We start from the raw sequence: 14,664 nt of genomic DNA on the forward strand, positions 1-14,664 counted from the left end.
CTGAAAGATCAAAAGTAGGTTGCCATTTGGGGGGGGGGTGCGGGGTCCACACCTGATGATGTTTGGGGATTACTCCTGACTCGGCACTCAGGAATTACCCCTGGGAGTGCTCAGGGGACTCTATGAGATGTTGGGAATTGAACCCAGGTTAGCCGCATGAAGGGCAAACCTGCTATATTATCTTTCCAGCCCTCACCAATATTTTCTTTTGCCAAAAATGAACATCTCATGTCCCCTTGTGACATTATGATGGATGCCATGTTAGGATGAAACTTCACTGTCCCCCCCTTCCCAACAATGAATATTCACATAATACTGAACTATTCCATTTCCTCAGACACTGATCAACACCTTGCTGGCCATAGAGCTGAACAGTGGTAACTGGAAGGACCGGGTTGTGGCCTGCCGAGTTCTCGCCCAGATTAATAAAGATGTCAGTTTGGTAAGTCTTCTCGTTAGCCCTCCCCACAACAGAAAACCTAAGCAAAACTAGGCTAGTAAGCTCTTCCGCTACTTGCTACTATTGAATCCCATTGGTACCAAAATACTATCCCTATACTGCTACCTCTTACTCCTAACCCAGAATTATTCTCAAATACCCCACATCTGGGGGCCAGAGAGAGAGTACAGCAGGCAGGGTACTTGTTTTGCATACAAGCAATCTGGGTTCAACCCACAGCATCAAAAATGATCCTCCAAGTACCTTGGTTAGTATGGTACCTTGTGGGTCAAAGCAGGAACTTAGAAAACAGACTCAGGTCTGAGTCCTGGCTCCAGCACACAACAGTTCAACCATGGGTAAGTGACTTTGAGCCTTCATTTAGTCATCCATGAAGGGATCTCTGCCTCACTGGATTGTTTGGGGGAGAGTAAGTTATGGGTGGAAATATTTTAACACAGTGCTGAGTACACCACTAACAATAAAAGGTACTGTTGTACCTATTGATAGGATATCAAACATAAGCTTATCCATCTAATGTGGAGTGACTGGAATAAGGAGGTGAGACAAACAGCTGCTCATGCTCTGGGACAAATGAAGCTTGGTAAGGAAGTACATGACGCAATCAGGTAAGACCTACTCACAGAAATGAAGAAACTTCTCTTTCAGAAAGTATTCAGAAAGAGGGGCTAGTAAGATGGTATAGCGGGTAGGGCACTTGCCTTGCATGCAGTCGACCTAGTTTTTATTCCCAGCACGTCATATGGTCCCGAGTCCCTTCAGGAGAGTGACTGAAACAGCTGGTGTAAGCCCTGAGCACTGCCAGGTGTGGCCAAAAGATAATACAAAAGTTTCTAGGGAACCGAGGAAGGATACAAAGGGCTGGTGTGCATACTTTGCATGCAGGTTCAATTCCCAGGCACTGCATCTTCCCTGGAACTAGGAGCCACCTCCAAGCAACTTACTGGAAATAGCCCCAGTGCCACCAGTTGTGGCTCCAAAACAAAAACATGTCCTGGTGGCTGGGGAGCCAGTCAGCCATATGTTAACTTGTTCTCTATGCTCAGCACTGTTCTAGGTCTCTTTGTGGGAATTTTTCAAAAAAATGAATGTTAGCAATCTCTACAGACACGAACCATGTGGCTAACAATTCATCAGTTGAGTTCCCCCAAGGTATCATGCACTGTTTTGAAGTTTGAAGGATTTGAAAAACCTGTTGCTGGGAGCTCAAGTACAAAACTGAGCATGGCACATTTGAAGGCAGTGAAGAAGTGGCCTTGTCTATGACAAGATATTCAGTTTCCTCTTTTTTTTTTCCATTTTTAGAAAACAATTTTATTGGTTCACGGTAGGATAGACCATTACGAAGCTGTTCATGATTAGATTTCAGTCATAAGGTATTCCAATTATTTTTTTTTTTTGATGTTCAGTTTCTTTTTTCAGTCATTCAGCCTAGTACCTAGTGATTGCTAGGTAATAGGGGTTCAAGTAAATCTGACAGTTGATTTCTACCTGCTGAAATATAACCTAATGGGCATAAGGTTGACTAGAAAAGGGTAAGACAGATCATTCAAGAGCTCATAGAGGTTGGATTTTATCCCAAGGGTAGCGAGAGTAAGCGGGGGGGAAGAGGGCTGGGAATGACAGCCAAAGTTTAAGAAGGGAAATAAAAATGTCTGCGGCTTACAGAGTGAAGCTGAGTCAAGGCACTCCCCAAGACCGTGTGAAAGCCCTCACCCTGATTGGCAGGCTCAAGCTCATGACCGCCAAGCTTCTCCCACACTTCCTAAACTGCTTCTCTGATGAGTACGTGGCAGTTCGGCAGGCAGCCTGTTTGGCAGCTGGTGCCCTGCAGATCCACGATCAGATGGTAAGTCAAGGAAACACATTCCCATCTTACCTGATTCTCCCAGAGGCCAGTCCCCTGAGCTTCTCTTGTTGTACTCAGTCTTAGTGACCATTCTGTCGGGACACACGAGACCAGAATCAGGAAGATAGGGGGTGGACAGGCCACATCAATAGTCAGGATCACATATGGCTCCTATCATTGAAGCAGTCCACACTGTACTCTGGAACACATCCATGAATTCACTTCTCACCTCAGTCAACTAGCTTACTTTAGTACATGGGCACTGAGGGGTTTGAGGATCAACTCCAGTGACTCAAGTTATAATCCCTAGTTGTTTTGGGGAAACCTGGAAGAGGTACAAAAAAGGAGCTATATAGTCACAGATCTGAGAGCTGAGGACATCAATCTATGGAGGTAATTTAGTTAATTTACTATTTTTGCAGGTTAGTACTTTAGGCTCTAGTACTAATCTTTCAGTTAAAGCACACTTTATCTGAAACAAGAGGCCTCCCTGCCTCTGGCTTATTCTTGCTTTGTTCTTTGCCATTGAACTGCCTTTTATCCATTCCAGGTTCGTACATGCCTTCTGAATCTGATAGAGAGAGACCCTTACTGGAAAATCAAAGCCTTTGCCATTCAAGGTATTACAAAAGTGACCCCAGTTCTTCAACCTCAGATACATTCCCATATGGCAGTATAGATGATTCCAGCATTTCTCTAGGAATGAGGTGGAATGTAGGGAAAAGGATGATCACAGCTCTTTAGAAGTTCCTTGCCTGAGAAATTTTTCTTTTAAAAAATTTAAGGGGCCAGAGTGATAGTACAGCAGGTAATGTGTTTGCCTTGCACACAGCCAACAGGATTCAATCCTCAGGATCTCATATAGACGCCCTGAGCACTGCCAGGAGCAATTCCTGAGTGCAGACCCAGGAGTTACCTAAGCATGGTTGGGTGTGACCCAAAAAGAAAAAAAAAATAATGAAACAGGCCTGGAGAGATAGTATGGTGGGTAGGGTACTTGCTATGCATGCAGCTGACCCTGGTTCAATCCCCAGCATCCCATATGATCCCCTAAGCTCTTCCAGGAGTGACTGTTGAGTGCAAAGCCAGGAAGCCAGGAGTATCCTGATTTGCCATATGTGGCCCCCAAACTTTTTTTTAATGTAAAAATAAATGAAAAATCCTGATTTCAGGGCCAGAGAGATAGTAAAAGTAGGGTACTTGCCTTCCACACAGTTCCTTCAATCCCTAGCATCCCATATGGTTGCCAGAGCACTGCCAGGATTAATTCCTTAGTGCAGGATCCATGAATGACCCCTGAGAATTGTCAGGTGTGGCCCCCAAACAAACAAGAATCTTGAGTTTAGTTCTGTCATACTTGTTAAGGAAAAGGGTTAAGACAGCCCTGCTAATAAAATCAGGTTAAGTTGGGGCCAGAGACACAGTACAGCAGTATTTGTCTTGTAAGCAGTCAACCTGGGTTTGATTCCCAGCACCCCCTATAGTAGCCCGAGTTTGACAGGAGTGATTGCTGAGCAGAGCCAGGAATCAGCCCTGAGCATCACCAGATATGTCACCCCCCCAAAAAAAAACCCCTTTTAGCACAGAATTAGAAGTTAACATAAGATCTCCATTATTAGATACACTTGCTTTCTCTGAAGTTTCAACTATAAAACTCAGTGAGACCAGATTCAAAAATCTGCCTTTCAGTTTGGAGAGCATGATCCTAATACTGAGCTAGCTCCCTGGTTCCCTGCTTTCCAATTTGTTTCTTTTTAGGGATCTTTGCCAGTGCCTCTCTCTCTGAGTCTCTGGCAGTTACCTAACAGAAACAGTTCTCGGTAATCTATTCACTAATTTTGCCTTCCCCTGATGAATCTGCTTTATATAGACAGGTCTTCTGAGTTATCTGATTTAATTATCATTCCTAGACAAAAAGGTAAATATGTGTATTCTCATATTCTAATGGACTCAAGAATGTGAGATACCATCCTAGGAGCCCTTGAGAGATAATGCCCTTCTACTCTCTAACTGGTTTCTGTTCTCTTTCGAATGGTCATCTCTCTTTCTTTCCTATCTTTCCCTCTCTCTCTCTCTCTCTCCTTTCCTTTCTTTGTCTTTTTGGGCCATACCCAGTGATTCTCAGGAGTTACTCCTGACTGACTCAGGAATTATTCCTGTCAGTCTCGGGGGACCATATGGGATGCCAGGGATCAAACCCAGGTCAGCTGCATGTAGGGCAAGCACCCCACCCACTGTACTATAGCTCCAGTCTTCTGGCCATCATTTCTAATGGTAACTGTCATCTAAAAGAGACTCTCTAGACAAAATACTTAGGTTAGCATTTATAATACTTGATTTACTAAAGGGCTGCCTATACCTGACTTCTAGGATATAGCTTAGTCCTAAGTGACTGTGGAACTTTTTACCCTCTAATTTCTGCAGCAATGGTAAAGATTGGTCAAGTGAGTCCCCAGCTGACAGACCTCCTGCTCTGGGCTATGCACTATGAATCGCCACCAGGTGTACGACTGGAAGCCTGCCGTAGCATCATAGCCCTCAAAATTCAGGGGAATGAGGTCAGGGATACCTTCCTACATGTGCTTCTGCTAGAGGAACATGATGCTATTGTAAAGTAAGCAAAGAACCTGATTCCTGCCACAACCTTACACGCTGTTCTTCCATCCTTGTGTTAACAGACTATAAACCTGCCTTTCCAGGCCGCCCAATGTCTTAAAAAATGCAGGTTCACTTCTGCTGTTCATCTATTTACCCAAGTGGGAAACAAAACAATTAAGATTGAAATTAGCCTAAATTAGATTGAAAGTCAGAAGTATGTGGTTCAGGCACCTGTTCTTCATCCCAGGTGGCTTCAAGGTATTTGTTTAACCAAGTAGCATTTATCAAGTTCCTATTCAGTGATGAAACTTTAGAGTTAAAGAAAAAAGACATTTTAACTCCCAATCAAACATATTATCAATGTGAATTTGGGTAAGTTACTTAAAACTTCTGAGCTCACTTTTCGAACTCAGATAGTAGTTTTACCTTATGGGTTTGCTGGATTAGTGAGATGACATGTGTAGTACATGTTATAAAGCTGCTCATAAGAGGTAACTAGTAGAATTTTCTAATAGATCTCAACTATACAATGTCTGTATAAACTAACCATCATACTATTTTTGAAAGTCAGCAAAACTGGAGTTAGAATTGGAATTCAGGGTTCTTTTCTGATCACAAATTCTGCATTTTCCACTCACACAACCTCCATGCCATCTTTAAGGATAGAAAGAACAATCTAAAAGTCTTATCTTTCAGAGAAATTCATAAGGCAATGAAGGTGCTCAAGTTAGAAAATGATGAAAACCAAGAAATGATTCAGAACATCAAGAACAGGGTAAGCAGAGATAAGTACGTACAAGTTGTTTCTTCATGAGAAAATTCATGGATTACAGGAGTTCTTTTAGACAGTTTCCCCCTAAATATATAACCCTTGCCCCATTATAGCAACACTTTCTACAACCTGACATTAGCACTTGAAGACATACAACATCTGTGCAAAACAAGATTATAATATAGTATTGGGGATACATCTCAGTAGTAGAGTGCTTTAGTTTTCAAATCTTGTTGGCTTTTGGGCCACACCCAGTAGTAATCTCAGGGATCACTCCTAGTGGGCTGGGACCATATGGGATGCTGGGGATCAAACCTGGGTTGGCTGCATACAAGCCAAGTGCCTTACCCTCTGTACTATTGCTCTAGTCCCAGAGTGCTTTGCTTTATATGTGAGGCTCTGCGTTTAATCCCCAGCACAGAAAGAGAAAAAAGTCTTTTAGGCGTCAGAGAAAAAGCTCAATGAGCTAGGTGTAGGTTTAGCATGCCAGGAATGAGCCTCAACACAGAACAGGAAACAGAGCAGTAAACCCCAACACTGGGCATCATGAAGCCTGGCGTAAAACCAAACCCCAAACTAAAAAGCTTTTAATCTGATCAGGTAAACCCTTAAAATCAGTTTGTCATGTTTATTTCTTGAAATACTATTGCCTTCCCATTTTCTCTCATAAACTAAATGCATTTTTTTTTAGTTCTTTTGGATAAAGATAAAATTTTCCTTAATTCCTAAGCTGAGCTCTTTCACTGAAGAAACTCTACCCTAAATTAGAATAAGTAGTTCTAATTTTTCAAAGCACTTAAAGTAGGACTTCATAAAGGTAATCTTCCTTCAGATAATTCACAAAAACAACTTCACATCAAGTATTGGTATTTCTTAGGCGGTTCCTTTCACATCAAAAAAGCTAAAGCAAATCTTTCGTTAACAGGGATAAAAATGCTCAACCAGTATCACAACAGAACAATGTGCATAGCCATTTATGAACCGTTTACTGAGAAGCACACAGCACTCTTTTATGACTTGCAGGTTGATAGTTTTGTTCAGTGTAATTTTTTCTGATCTAGATTCAAGCACTAAGCCAAAAAGACTTGTTGACAGAGAAAATAGTCAAGATTGAAGCAGCCATAAAAAGAGTGAAAGGAGAAGCAACACGTGTTTACTTCCCACCCAGCGCAGGCCAAGAACCACAGAAATTCCAAACTTTTCTCCAAAACACTCTTCAGGGTAGGTTTTTGGTTAAGCCCTATACCTTGGCTCTTTCAACAAGCTTTTCCAGGATCTAAATATTTAGGGAAATAGTTGGCAGCCCTATGGAATGAGAACCAAGAAAGATTACTTTCCTTCCCTTTTGACCACCATCATCTTTGTTTGATTTTGAGGGTTCTATTTGCCCTCCCCTATTCCTCTTGTCCAAGCTCTTTGGTCCCATTTAAAAAAAAATGCAGGGTTAGAGAGACAGTACAGGGTTTAGTTAGGCACTTGCCTTGCATTATGTGCAGCCAACACCGAGTGATCCCTGAAGAGAATCTAGGAGTAATCCCTAAGCACCACTAAATGTGACCCTAACCCATCCCACTACCCAAATAAATGCAGTGGCTTTTTTTGAATTGTTTTAAAGGGTTAAAAAAAATTCACAAAAATCTAAAAAGAAAAAGCCTTGTAAGCTTAACTTTCAATAGTGGGCATCTATGGAAAGTGAAGCCACCATTTTTATTTTACGTACAACGATGCTTTTGCAACTTAAAAAATCTTTTAAAGTTCCCATTCATAACAAAACCTACCAGTTCTGTTAATGAAATCTTAAAGATTACAAATATAACCTTGATGATGAGGTGCAGACATCAAGCTGTAGCAAAATATACTTCCAAAATCTGTGTGCCCAGATCCAGCATCAACCTCGGGTCACTCAGACAGCTGCCTCCTAGCCACCACCCCAAACCAAACTGCTTCCAAGTCCAGTGCTCTCTCTGGTACACCAGGCTCTTTTTTTCCATCAACCATGAGAATATTCACTTGCCAGATTTGAATAAATTGCTTCCAACTGCCAGGAAAAAATGAGAGTGGAAAGTAACTTGGATATTAGACCTCCTTCATGGCCAGCTTGCTACCAACTGGTTGACTGATGTCTATGAGAGCATAACTAGGTGATATGCTGACTCCTTGGTAACAGTGCCAGCCATGGATGCAAGCACTGAGCATAAACACTATACCTTTAGAAACAAACTAGATTCATAGCTGACAGCACTGGTTGGTTGGGGTTTAGGTAGCATGATGAAAAGGAATGGTTCTGCCCCCAAAGTTAGAGAGTTAATTCCAATTCTAGCACCAAGTTACCCTTTACCTGTCATGACAGATTCTCCTCTTCCTCCAATCCCCTCCCATTTCTTCAAACCTGCCACTTAAAATATAGCCTGAGAAAAGGGAAACATTCTTTGGCACTTTTAATAGTTTTTTCTACCATTCACACAAACTCACAATAACAAATAGAGTACTGACCCAAACACATCCTCTTCCCCCCGCCCTCCCCCACCAACAACTGCCAAAAGAGAACTCAAAGGATGCAAATTCCAAATAAAAACTTCTAATGTTTCAAGCTGAATGATACAGCACACATTACTTAGTCCAGAGGCCTGGATCAAGTTGGTACTCTGAAATGGTCAGGGAACAAGGTTGAGATACAGAAATCGCTCCTTTTTTCTACCTTCAACTTCTGCCTTTTACTTTTGTGCCTAGGCGAAGCCTTATTTCCTAGAAGACCAACGGAGACTTCTTGCAAGATCGAAGCAGTCATAAAGGTAAATGTAAGCACACTGATAGTAATCAAGTAAGAACAAGAATTTTTGCCTCCCCCAAAATGTGATGGGAGCACAGCAGTCGGCAAGAAACGAGTCAGTTCAGAGGCATCTTGGTGAGCAGCAGCCCCTTATCATACAGCATTGTTGCCAAGGACAGCTGGTCCTCCACACTGTCACAGGGCAGGTCCCCCACTCTGACAAACTCTGGATAGGAGCGAAGCAAGAGTTCCATGGCATCGGCCTGCTGTGGGTATATCTCCAAGCACTTGGGTTCTTCCAGATGATAAACACGGGAGTTTTCTACCGTGTAATAGAGAAACAAATGGCCTCCCTCCCCCACCAGCCGAGCTATACCGTCCTGGAGCATGTGCACTTCTGTTTCTGTCGTCAACTGGGCTCCCACGTTTACAGGTTCTCCAGCCTCCCAGCGAATGGGGAGCCCATAAACACTGAGCGCTCGCTCTCTGTCAGTCAACACCGGGGGCAGAGAATCGTGGATGAAGTCTTTGGCTCGCTGGTCAGCCACTGCATCCACAGGCGCAAAGTGTCCCAAGCGGGCAACCAAGACCCGCACCTTCTCCATGAAAGCTGTTCTCCGCGGATCCTTAGAATCGGAGTGCTGGGCCCCCATGTAATCCATGAAGTCTCTGGGCAGGCCCCTACGAAACTCCACGTTTTCTTCCATGGCAGCCTGCACGGCCAGGGGCAGCACGGCCTCCAGGAAGTCGCCCCAGGTGTTGCGCTGGTATGTGGACAAGGTGAGGTGTAGGGAGTGCACGCCATCCTGGCACTCGGCTTGGTGGATGAAGCCACGAGGGAAATAGAGCAGATCTCCAGGCTCCAGCACCGTCTGCAGCACGGGCTCCCCGAGGTCCTCCTGGCTGAAGTTGGGGCTGGACGTCAGGGCGAGTTCCTCAGCCGGGTGCCGGGGCCGGTAGACGCGCCAGAGTTTGCGGCCCTCCAGCTGCAGCACGAAAGCCTCGATGTCGTCGTAGTGGGGGGCAAAGCCCTGCGAATTGGGGGGGGTGAGGTAGACATTGGAGCCCGCCATGCTGCCGAACTGCTCCTGGAGCACGGCCAGGAACTGCCACACGGTGGACGAGAAAGCCTGGGGGCAGAGGAGGCGCAAGGAGCAGCCGGCCTGGTACAGGGCCCACGCGGCGGCGGGCAGGGCGCGGCCCGGGGGGTTCAGGGTCTCGCGCCGCCCGTTGACGTAGCGCGCGGCGTCCAGGTGCTGCCCGAACTGCACCTCCTCGGTGCGTAGCATGGCGTCCAGGTCGGCCGTGGAGAAGAGGCCCTGGTAGTAGGTGGGGTCCTGGCGCCGCACCAGCACCGCCTCGCGCTCCCACAGGCGCCGGTAGAAGTGGTCGGGCGGCATGGGCGCGATGAGCCACTCGAAGAGGCGCGCCGCCCGCCGCCGGCTGCTGGGGACGCGGTTCAGCTCGGCCAAGACGCGCTGCAGCGGCGAGTCCCAGGGCATCTCCGCGGCCGCGCCGTCCGCGGGGCCGGGCAGGAGCAGGGCCGCGCCGTCCGCCACGCGGGCCGGCGCGGCGGGCGCCTCCCCCAGGCGCGCGGGTGGCGGCGGTGGCTGCGCCGCGGTCGGCCCCAGGCGCCCCGGCGGGGGCTGCGCGTCCCCCAGGCGCGCCGGCTGCGGGGGCAGCGCGCGGGCCGCGGGCGAGGCCTCCCGCCGCTCGCCGGCCCCCAGGTGGCCGTACGCATCTCGCCGGGCCGCGTCCGGGAGCGCCGCCGCGCCGTCGCCGCGGAGCGCGTCTCCGGCCCCTTGGACCGCCGACTCGACTCGCGAGTCCTCCGAGTCCTCGCTGGGCAGCGCCTGGGCCCGCAGCGCGGCCATGCGGGTCGCCACGCTTCTCCTCAGCTGCCGGCGGATCTTCCTGGGTCGCACCGGCAGCGCCAGGACCGACCCGCTGTGGGGCTGCGGCGGGCGCCGGCGCCTCAGCCGCCCGCGCCGCAGCAGCCCGCCGCTGGCCCGGAGTCCGTCCATAGCTGGACCGTCCTCCCCACCGAGCCCGCCTGCCCGGCCCCGCACGGCCCCGGCACAGGGAAAAGGCGCGCGCCGGGCCGCGGGCGCGGGGCCTTCTGGGAAGGGGGCGCGGCCTCGGCGCCGCTGCTGGCCACGCCCCCCTCCCGCACCTCCGGCGCGCGCTCCCACCAGCTCGTGGGGAAGTGCCACCTGAACTTCACTCCCGCGCGCTAGAGCCGCGGAGTTCTTCCTAATTAACAAAGATTCTGTTGTTGGGTGGGAGGGAACGGAAAAAAAATTTCAAATGGGGCGGGGGTGGAGTGATAGTACAGAGGATGGGGCGTTTGCCTTGCACACGGCCGAACTTGCCTTTTGACTTAGCAACTCCGTTCCTGGGAATTTAAATCATTCAAATGATGACAGATAATCTTTATAAGAAAAGCAGTAACAAGATCCAGCTCCAGCGTCTCATATGGCCCTCCGAATAATTCCTGAGCTGAGCGTAGTGCCAGGAGTGAGTTCTGAGCGACCCGAGTTCGGGAAACAATTAGGAGCCCGAGAGATAGTACAGCATAGTACAGCGGGTAGAGCGTTTACCATGCAGGCTCCCAACCACGTTTTGACCCCAGCCCACCAGGAATGATCCTTAAGCAGAGTCGGTTTAAGTTAGAGCACTGATAGTTGTGGCTATGGACTGAGAGAGAGAGAGAGAGAGAGAGAGAGAGAGAGAGAGAGAAAAGGCAGGCTACATGACTTCTGAAAAAGAAGCTTTGAACTTAACCTTGACCTGCTTGTTTTCTTGCTATCTGTCCCTGTCACTGCTGGGAATTGTTTCATTAGATACAACTCCTCTCACCTGAATCTTTCATCTCTTCTGAATCTTAAATCTGTCTCTTAAATCTAGATTTTTTTTTTTAATTTAACAGACACCTTAGTAAGCTAGAAGGTGCTAAAATTGAAAGCAGGGGAGAGTTACAGTAAGTCAGGGCCCCTCAGAGAGAGTCATTTCAAGTTTGATGGCCACATGCTGCCCTAGTACCTTGAAGGTACTAGGTACTAGTACCTAGTACCACCATTGGTTATGGGACCCCTTCTCCCAAAATGTTGAAAATATAGCCACTGTCTTCATTATTTCTTTGTCCATAAAGATTATCTGTCATCATTTGAATCATTTAAATTCTCAGGAATGGAATTGCTAAGTCAAAGGGCAAATTCATTTTTTGTGATGATTAATAGGTTTACCAAATTCCCTTGAAAAGAGTTTCCAGTGTCGTCAGCAATTATGAACATATTTAGAAGACATGGACTCTACGGCCTTTTCTGTGACTCTTTTTGATCTTCAATCCTTTTCCTCAGTCATGTTCCTATCCATATGCTTGCCAAAACTTTAGAATTTACCCTTAACCAGATATCGATCCAATCTTGTATTTCTCACATAATCTAGGAATTCTGGTTCTCTCCACTAGAGGGAGGGGGCAGTATTTTCCCTTCCAAAGGAATGCTCTGGACAGAAGGGATGAGGACCTTTTAATATCTAGTGTAAGAGACCATAGATGCTGCTAAAGATTCATAATGGCAAGAACAACCCAAGCATAACAAATAAGTCCTAGTTCAGAGGAACTAAGAGTAGAAGAGGCAAAGAAGTTCTTGACTTGGATAGGATGATGGCCTGGGATGGGAAATTAAGATAATTTTTGCATATGCCCTATGGAAATTTAAGTGGGTCAGGGCAAATATATCAGACAAGGCCATTGTGTGAGGTCCCACTCTGTACAAAGGTATCTGGACAAGCACCAGAGCTGGGGCTAAAACCAACCGACATTCTTGTCCCAAACCCTGTGCTTAACTCTAGGATTGCTGTGGGCAGGAAGGGGCAGCAGTGGAGGAGTGAGTTTCCTAATTGACACATAGGCTATGTGTGCAGGCAAGGCCAACCCGGCATCAGATGCCCTGGGAAAAGTTTCAGAACACAAATATGTCACTGGCAGCTACAATGGCCTTTACAGAGAGTGGTTTTCAGTAGGCAACAGACACATTCTACAGCGACCTGGTCGGATGTGCAGGGCTTCTCAACTCGCAAAATTAGATACATGCTCAGCTTGTGATAGCACAATGGTAGGGCGTTTGCCTTGTGCGTGGCCGGCCTGGCTGAGCCTGGTTCGATTCCTCCACCCCTCTCGGAGAGCCCGGCAAGCTACCGAGAGTATCTTGCCCCCACGGCAGAGCCTGGCAAGCTACCGTGATGTATTCAATATGCCAAACACAGTAACAATAAGTCTCACAATGGAGATGTTACTGGGTCTGCTCGAGCAAATTGATGAACGGAAGGACAGTGCTACAGTACTACTGCTCAACCCTGCCCTTTACTACATTGGTTTATGGAGCAGCAGTATCTTCCTGCCTCTGTTGACAAAGTGAATCTATGTCACACTACTCAGAAATAAGGTTCTTTAGTCATAGTTGTAAGAATGCTCCATACTTGCCACCATTTCTGCAAAATAATAATGATGGAAAATCCCCAGGCAAACACCTTCTAGGAAAATGTGATATGTTTGGCCATTCTCCACTTTAGAATAGTTGACTATGGGTCTGAAGAACCTACAGACTTGTGGGGCACCTGAGTGCCCATGGATGGAACAAACCCTTGGGCTTCTATGTATTTTTATGATCATTTGGGCAACTCAGACAAAACCTGTGGACCCTGGATGATGGGACCCAGGAGCAGTGTGTCCTTGCCACTGTGCCCACTTTGTTCTCCTGAGTGCTCTCTAAGAATATGTGGGCTGCGAACTGAAATTGGTGCCACTGCCACCAGACACCTGAAAGAGCCCTAAAACAGAGCTGGGCTTTATGGGTGAGGAGGGCCTGATGACACAGACCTCAAGACTCTGTATGTGACTGGGATAAAGAATGTCAGATGCTCCCATGGCTGGTACTCTCAGACCCTGAGACAGACCAGAATCTGCTATCCAACTATGTCTACGACTCATGTGGGAAATACATGAGGTTCTAATGTGAGCCAAGAGAGTCAGATTTTGAATTTCTAGATGCTCATTTTTTATTGGCTAGAGTAAGTCAAAGAACAATTCTGATCAACTACCACAAACGTGGCTTTCTCTTGGGCTCTGCCTTGCTCATAAGGCTATGCTCGGGGCTGGAGGGATAGCACAGCAAGTAGGGCTTTGCCTTGCATGCAGCTGACCCAGGTTCGATTTCCAGCATTCCATATGGTCCCCCAAGCACCATCAGGAGTAACCTCTGAGTGCATGAGTCAGGAGTAACCCCTGTGCATCATTGGGTGTGACCCCAAAAGCAAAAAATAAAATAAAATAAAAAGACTACACTCATGTGTTTCTTTTTCTCCACAGAGTGTGAAGCCCCGTGCACCAAATCCCTGGTTGCAGAGCCAGAACCTGAACCCAAATGCAAGAGGCCGAAGTTACTCAACTCTTGACAAGGACCTGCGCACAACCTGGGAGAAAAGCTTTGAAGCAGAACCATTGCTATTTGATAACCAAATTCTCCCAAACAGGAAAACCTCAAAAACTTACCCCAGTAATGTGACTTTTTTCTTGCAGAAGAAAATTGTTGACAAATAGAACGAGCTCTTCTTTCTAAGACACATACAGCAGTGGGCCCAATCACTCTGTCTCTCTGATTTGTAAAATCTATTTGGCTCGATGTTTATTAAAAAAATAGTTTAACAGTAGACCTGGTGGTGTTTTTTTATCTTTTTTTTTTTTTTTAGGAGTGTATGGGCTAGAGGTCACACCAAAGACTTCACACATGAGAGGCATGACCACTACCACTGTACTATAACTTAGGATCCCTAGGCCTACTTTTTTTTTTAATAATTTATTTATTGGATCACTGTGGGAAAAGTTACAAAGCTTTCAGGTTTAGGTCTCAGTCATGCAAATATCAAGCACATTTCCCTTTACCAATACTTATTTTTTACCCCGAAGAACCCCAATAAAACCCCACCCCCCACCCCTCCCAGTGCCTGCAAGGCAGATGAATTCTAGTTAACACTCTATCTGCTTTGATTAGATTCATTGTTTCAATAAAAGATGCACCACTATTATTTAGAGTTTACCCCCCCCAATCAGACATGCTGAAAAAGCATTGTGAAGTGGTTTGCTTTCTACAGCTGGGTTCAAGAATTAAATGTTGGTTTTGGATTGCCGCTATTTTACTTATTAACCCTGAAAG

The 14,664-nt window shown here is 46.5% G+C and overlaps 2 protein-coding genes across 2 annotated transcripts in view; one reads left to right on the top strand and one right to left on the bottom strand.

Annotated features, from left to right (window-relative positions):
• Positions 1–8,535, top strand: part of HEATR4 (HEAT repeat containing 4) — a 34,458-nt gene extending 25,923 nt beyond the window's left edge. Inside the window, exons 8-15 of the mRNA XM_056133343.1 lie at positions 338–442; positions 950–1,068; positions 2,129–2,309; positions 2,860–2,929; positions 4,734–4,923; positions 5,604–5,682; positions 6,741–6,900; positions 8,410–8,535. Of these exons, the coding sequence (XP_055989318.1) occupies positions 338–442; positions 950–1,068; positions 2,129–2,309; positions 2,860–2,929; positions 4,734–4,923; positions 5,604–5,682; positions 6,741–6,900; positions 8,410–8,504 (999 nt within the window). The 3' untranslated portion in view covers positions 8,505–8,535. The remainder of the gene's footprint in view (positions 1–337; positions 443–949; positions 1,069–2,128; positions 2,310–2,859; positions 2,930–4,733; positions 4,924–5,603; positions 5,683–6,740; positions 6,901–8,409) is intronic.
• On the bottom strand, positions 7,378–10,502 carry RIOX1 (ribosomal oxygenase 1). Its single transcript, XM_056133787.1, has 2 exons — positions 8,378–10,502; positions 7,378–7,717 (listed from the first exon to the last, which is right to left on the bottom strand). The coding sequence occupies exon 1, from the start codon at positions 10,471–10,473 to the stop codon at positions 8,566–8,568; it is 1,908 nt and encodes a 635-aa protein (XP_055989762.1). The 5' UTR covers positions 10,474–10,502; the 3' UTR covers positions 7,378–7,717; positions 8,378–8,565.
• Between the last annotated feature and the right edge of the window lie 4,162 nt (positions 10,503–14,664).

Source organism: Sorex fumeus, unplaced genomic scaffold, assembly GCF_029834395.1.
Source record: "Sorex fumeus unplaced genomic scaffold, SorFum_2.1 ptg000098l, whole genome shotgun sequence".
In the NCBI taxonomy this organism is placed as follows: Eukaryota; Metazoa; Chordata; class Mammalia; order Eulipotyphla; family Soricidae; genus Sorex; species Sorex fumeus.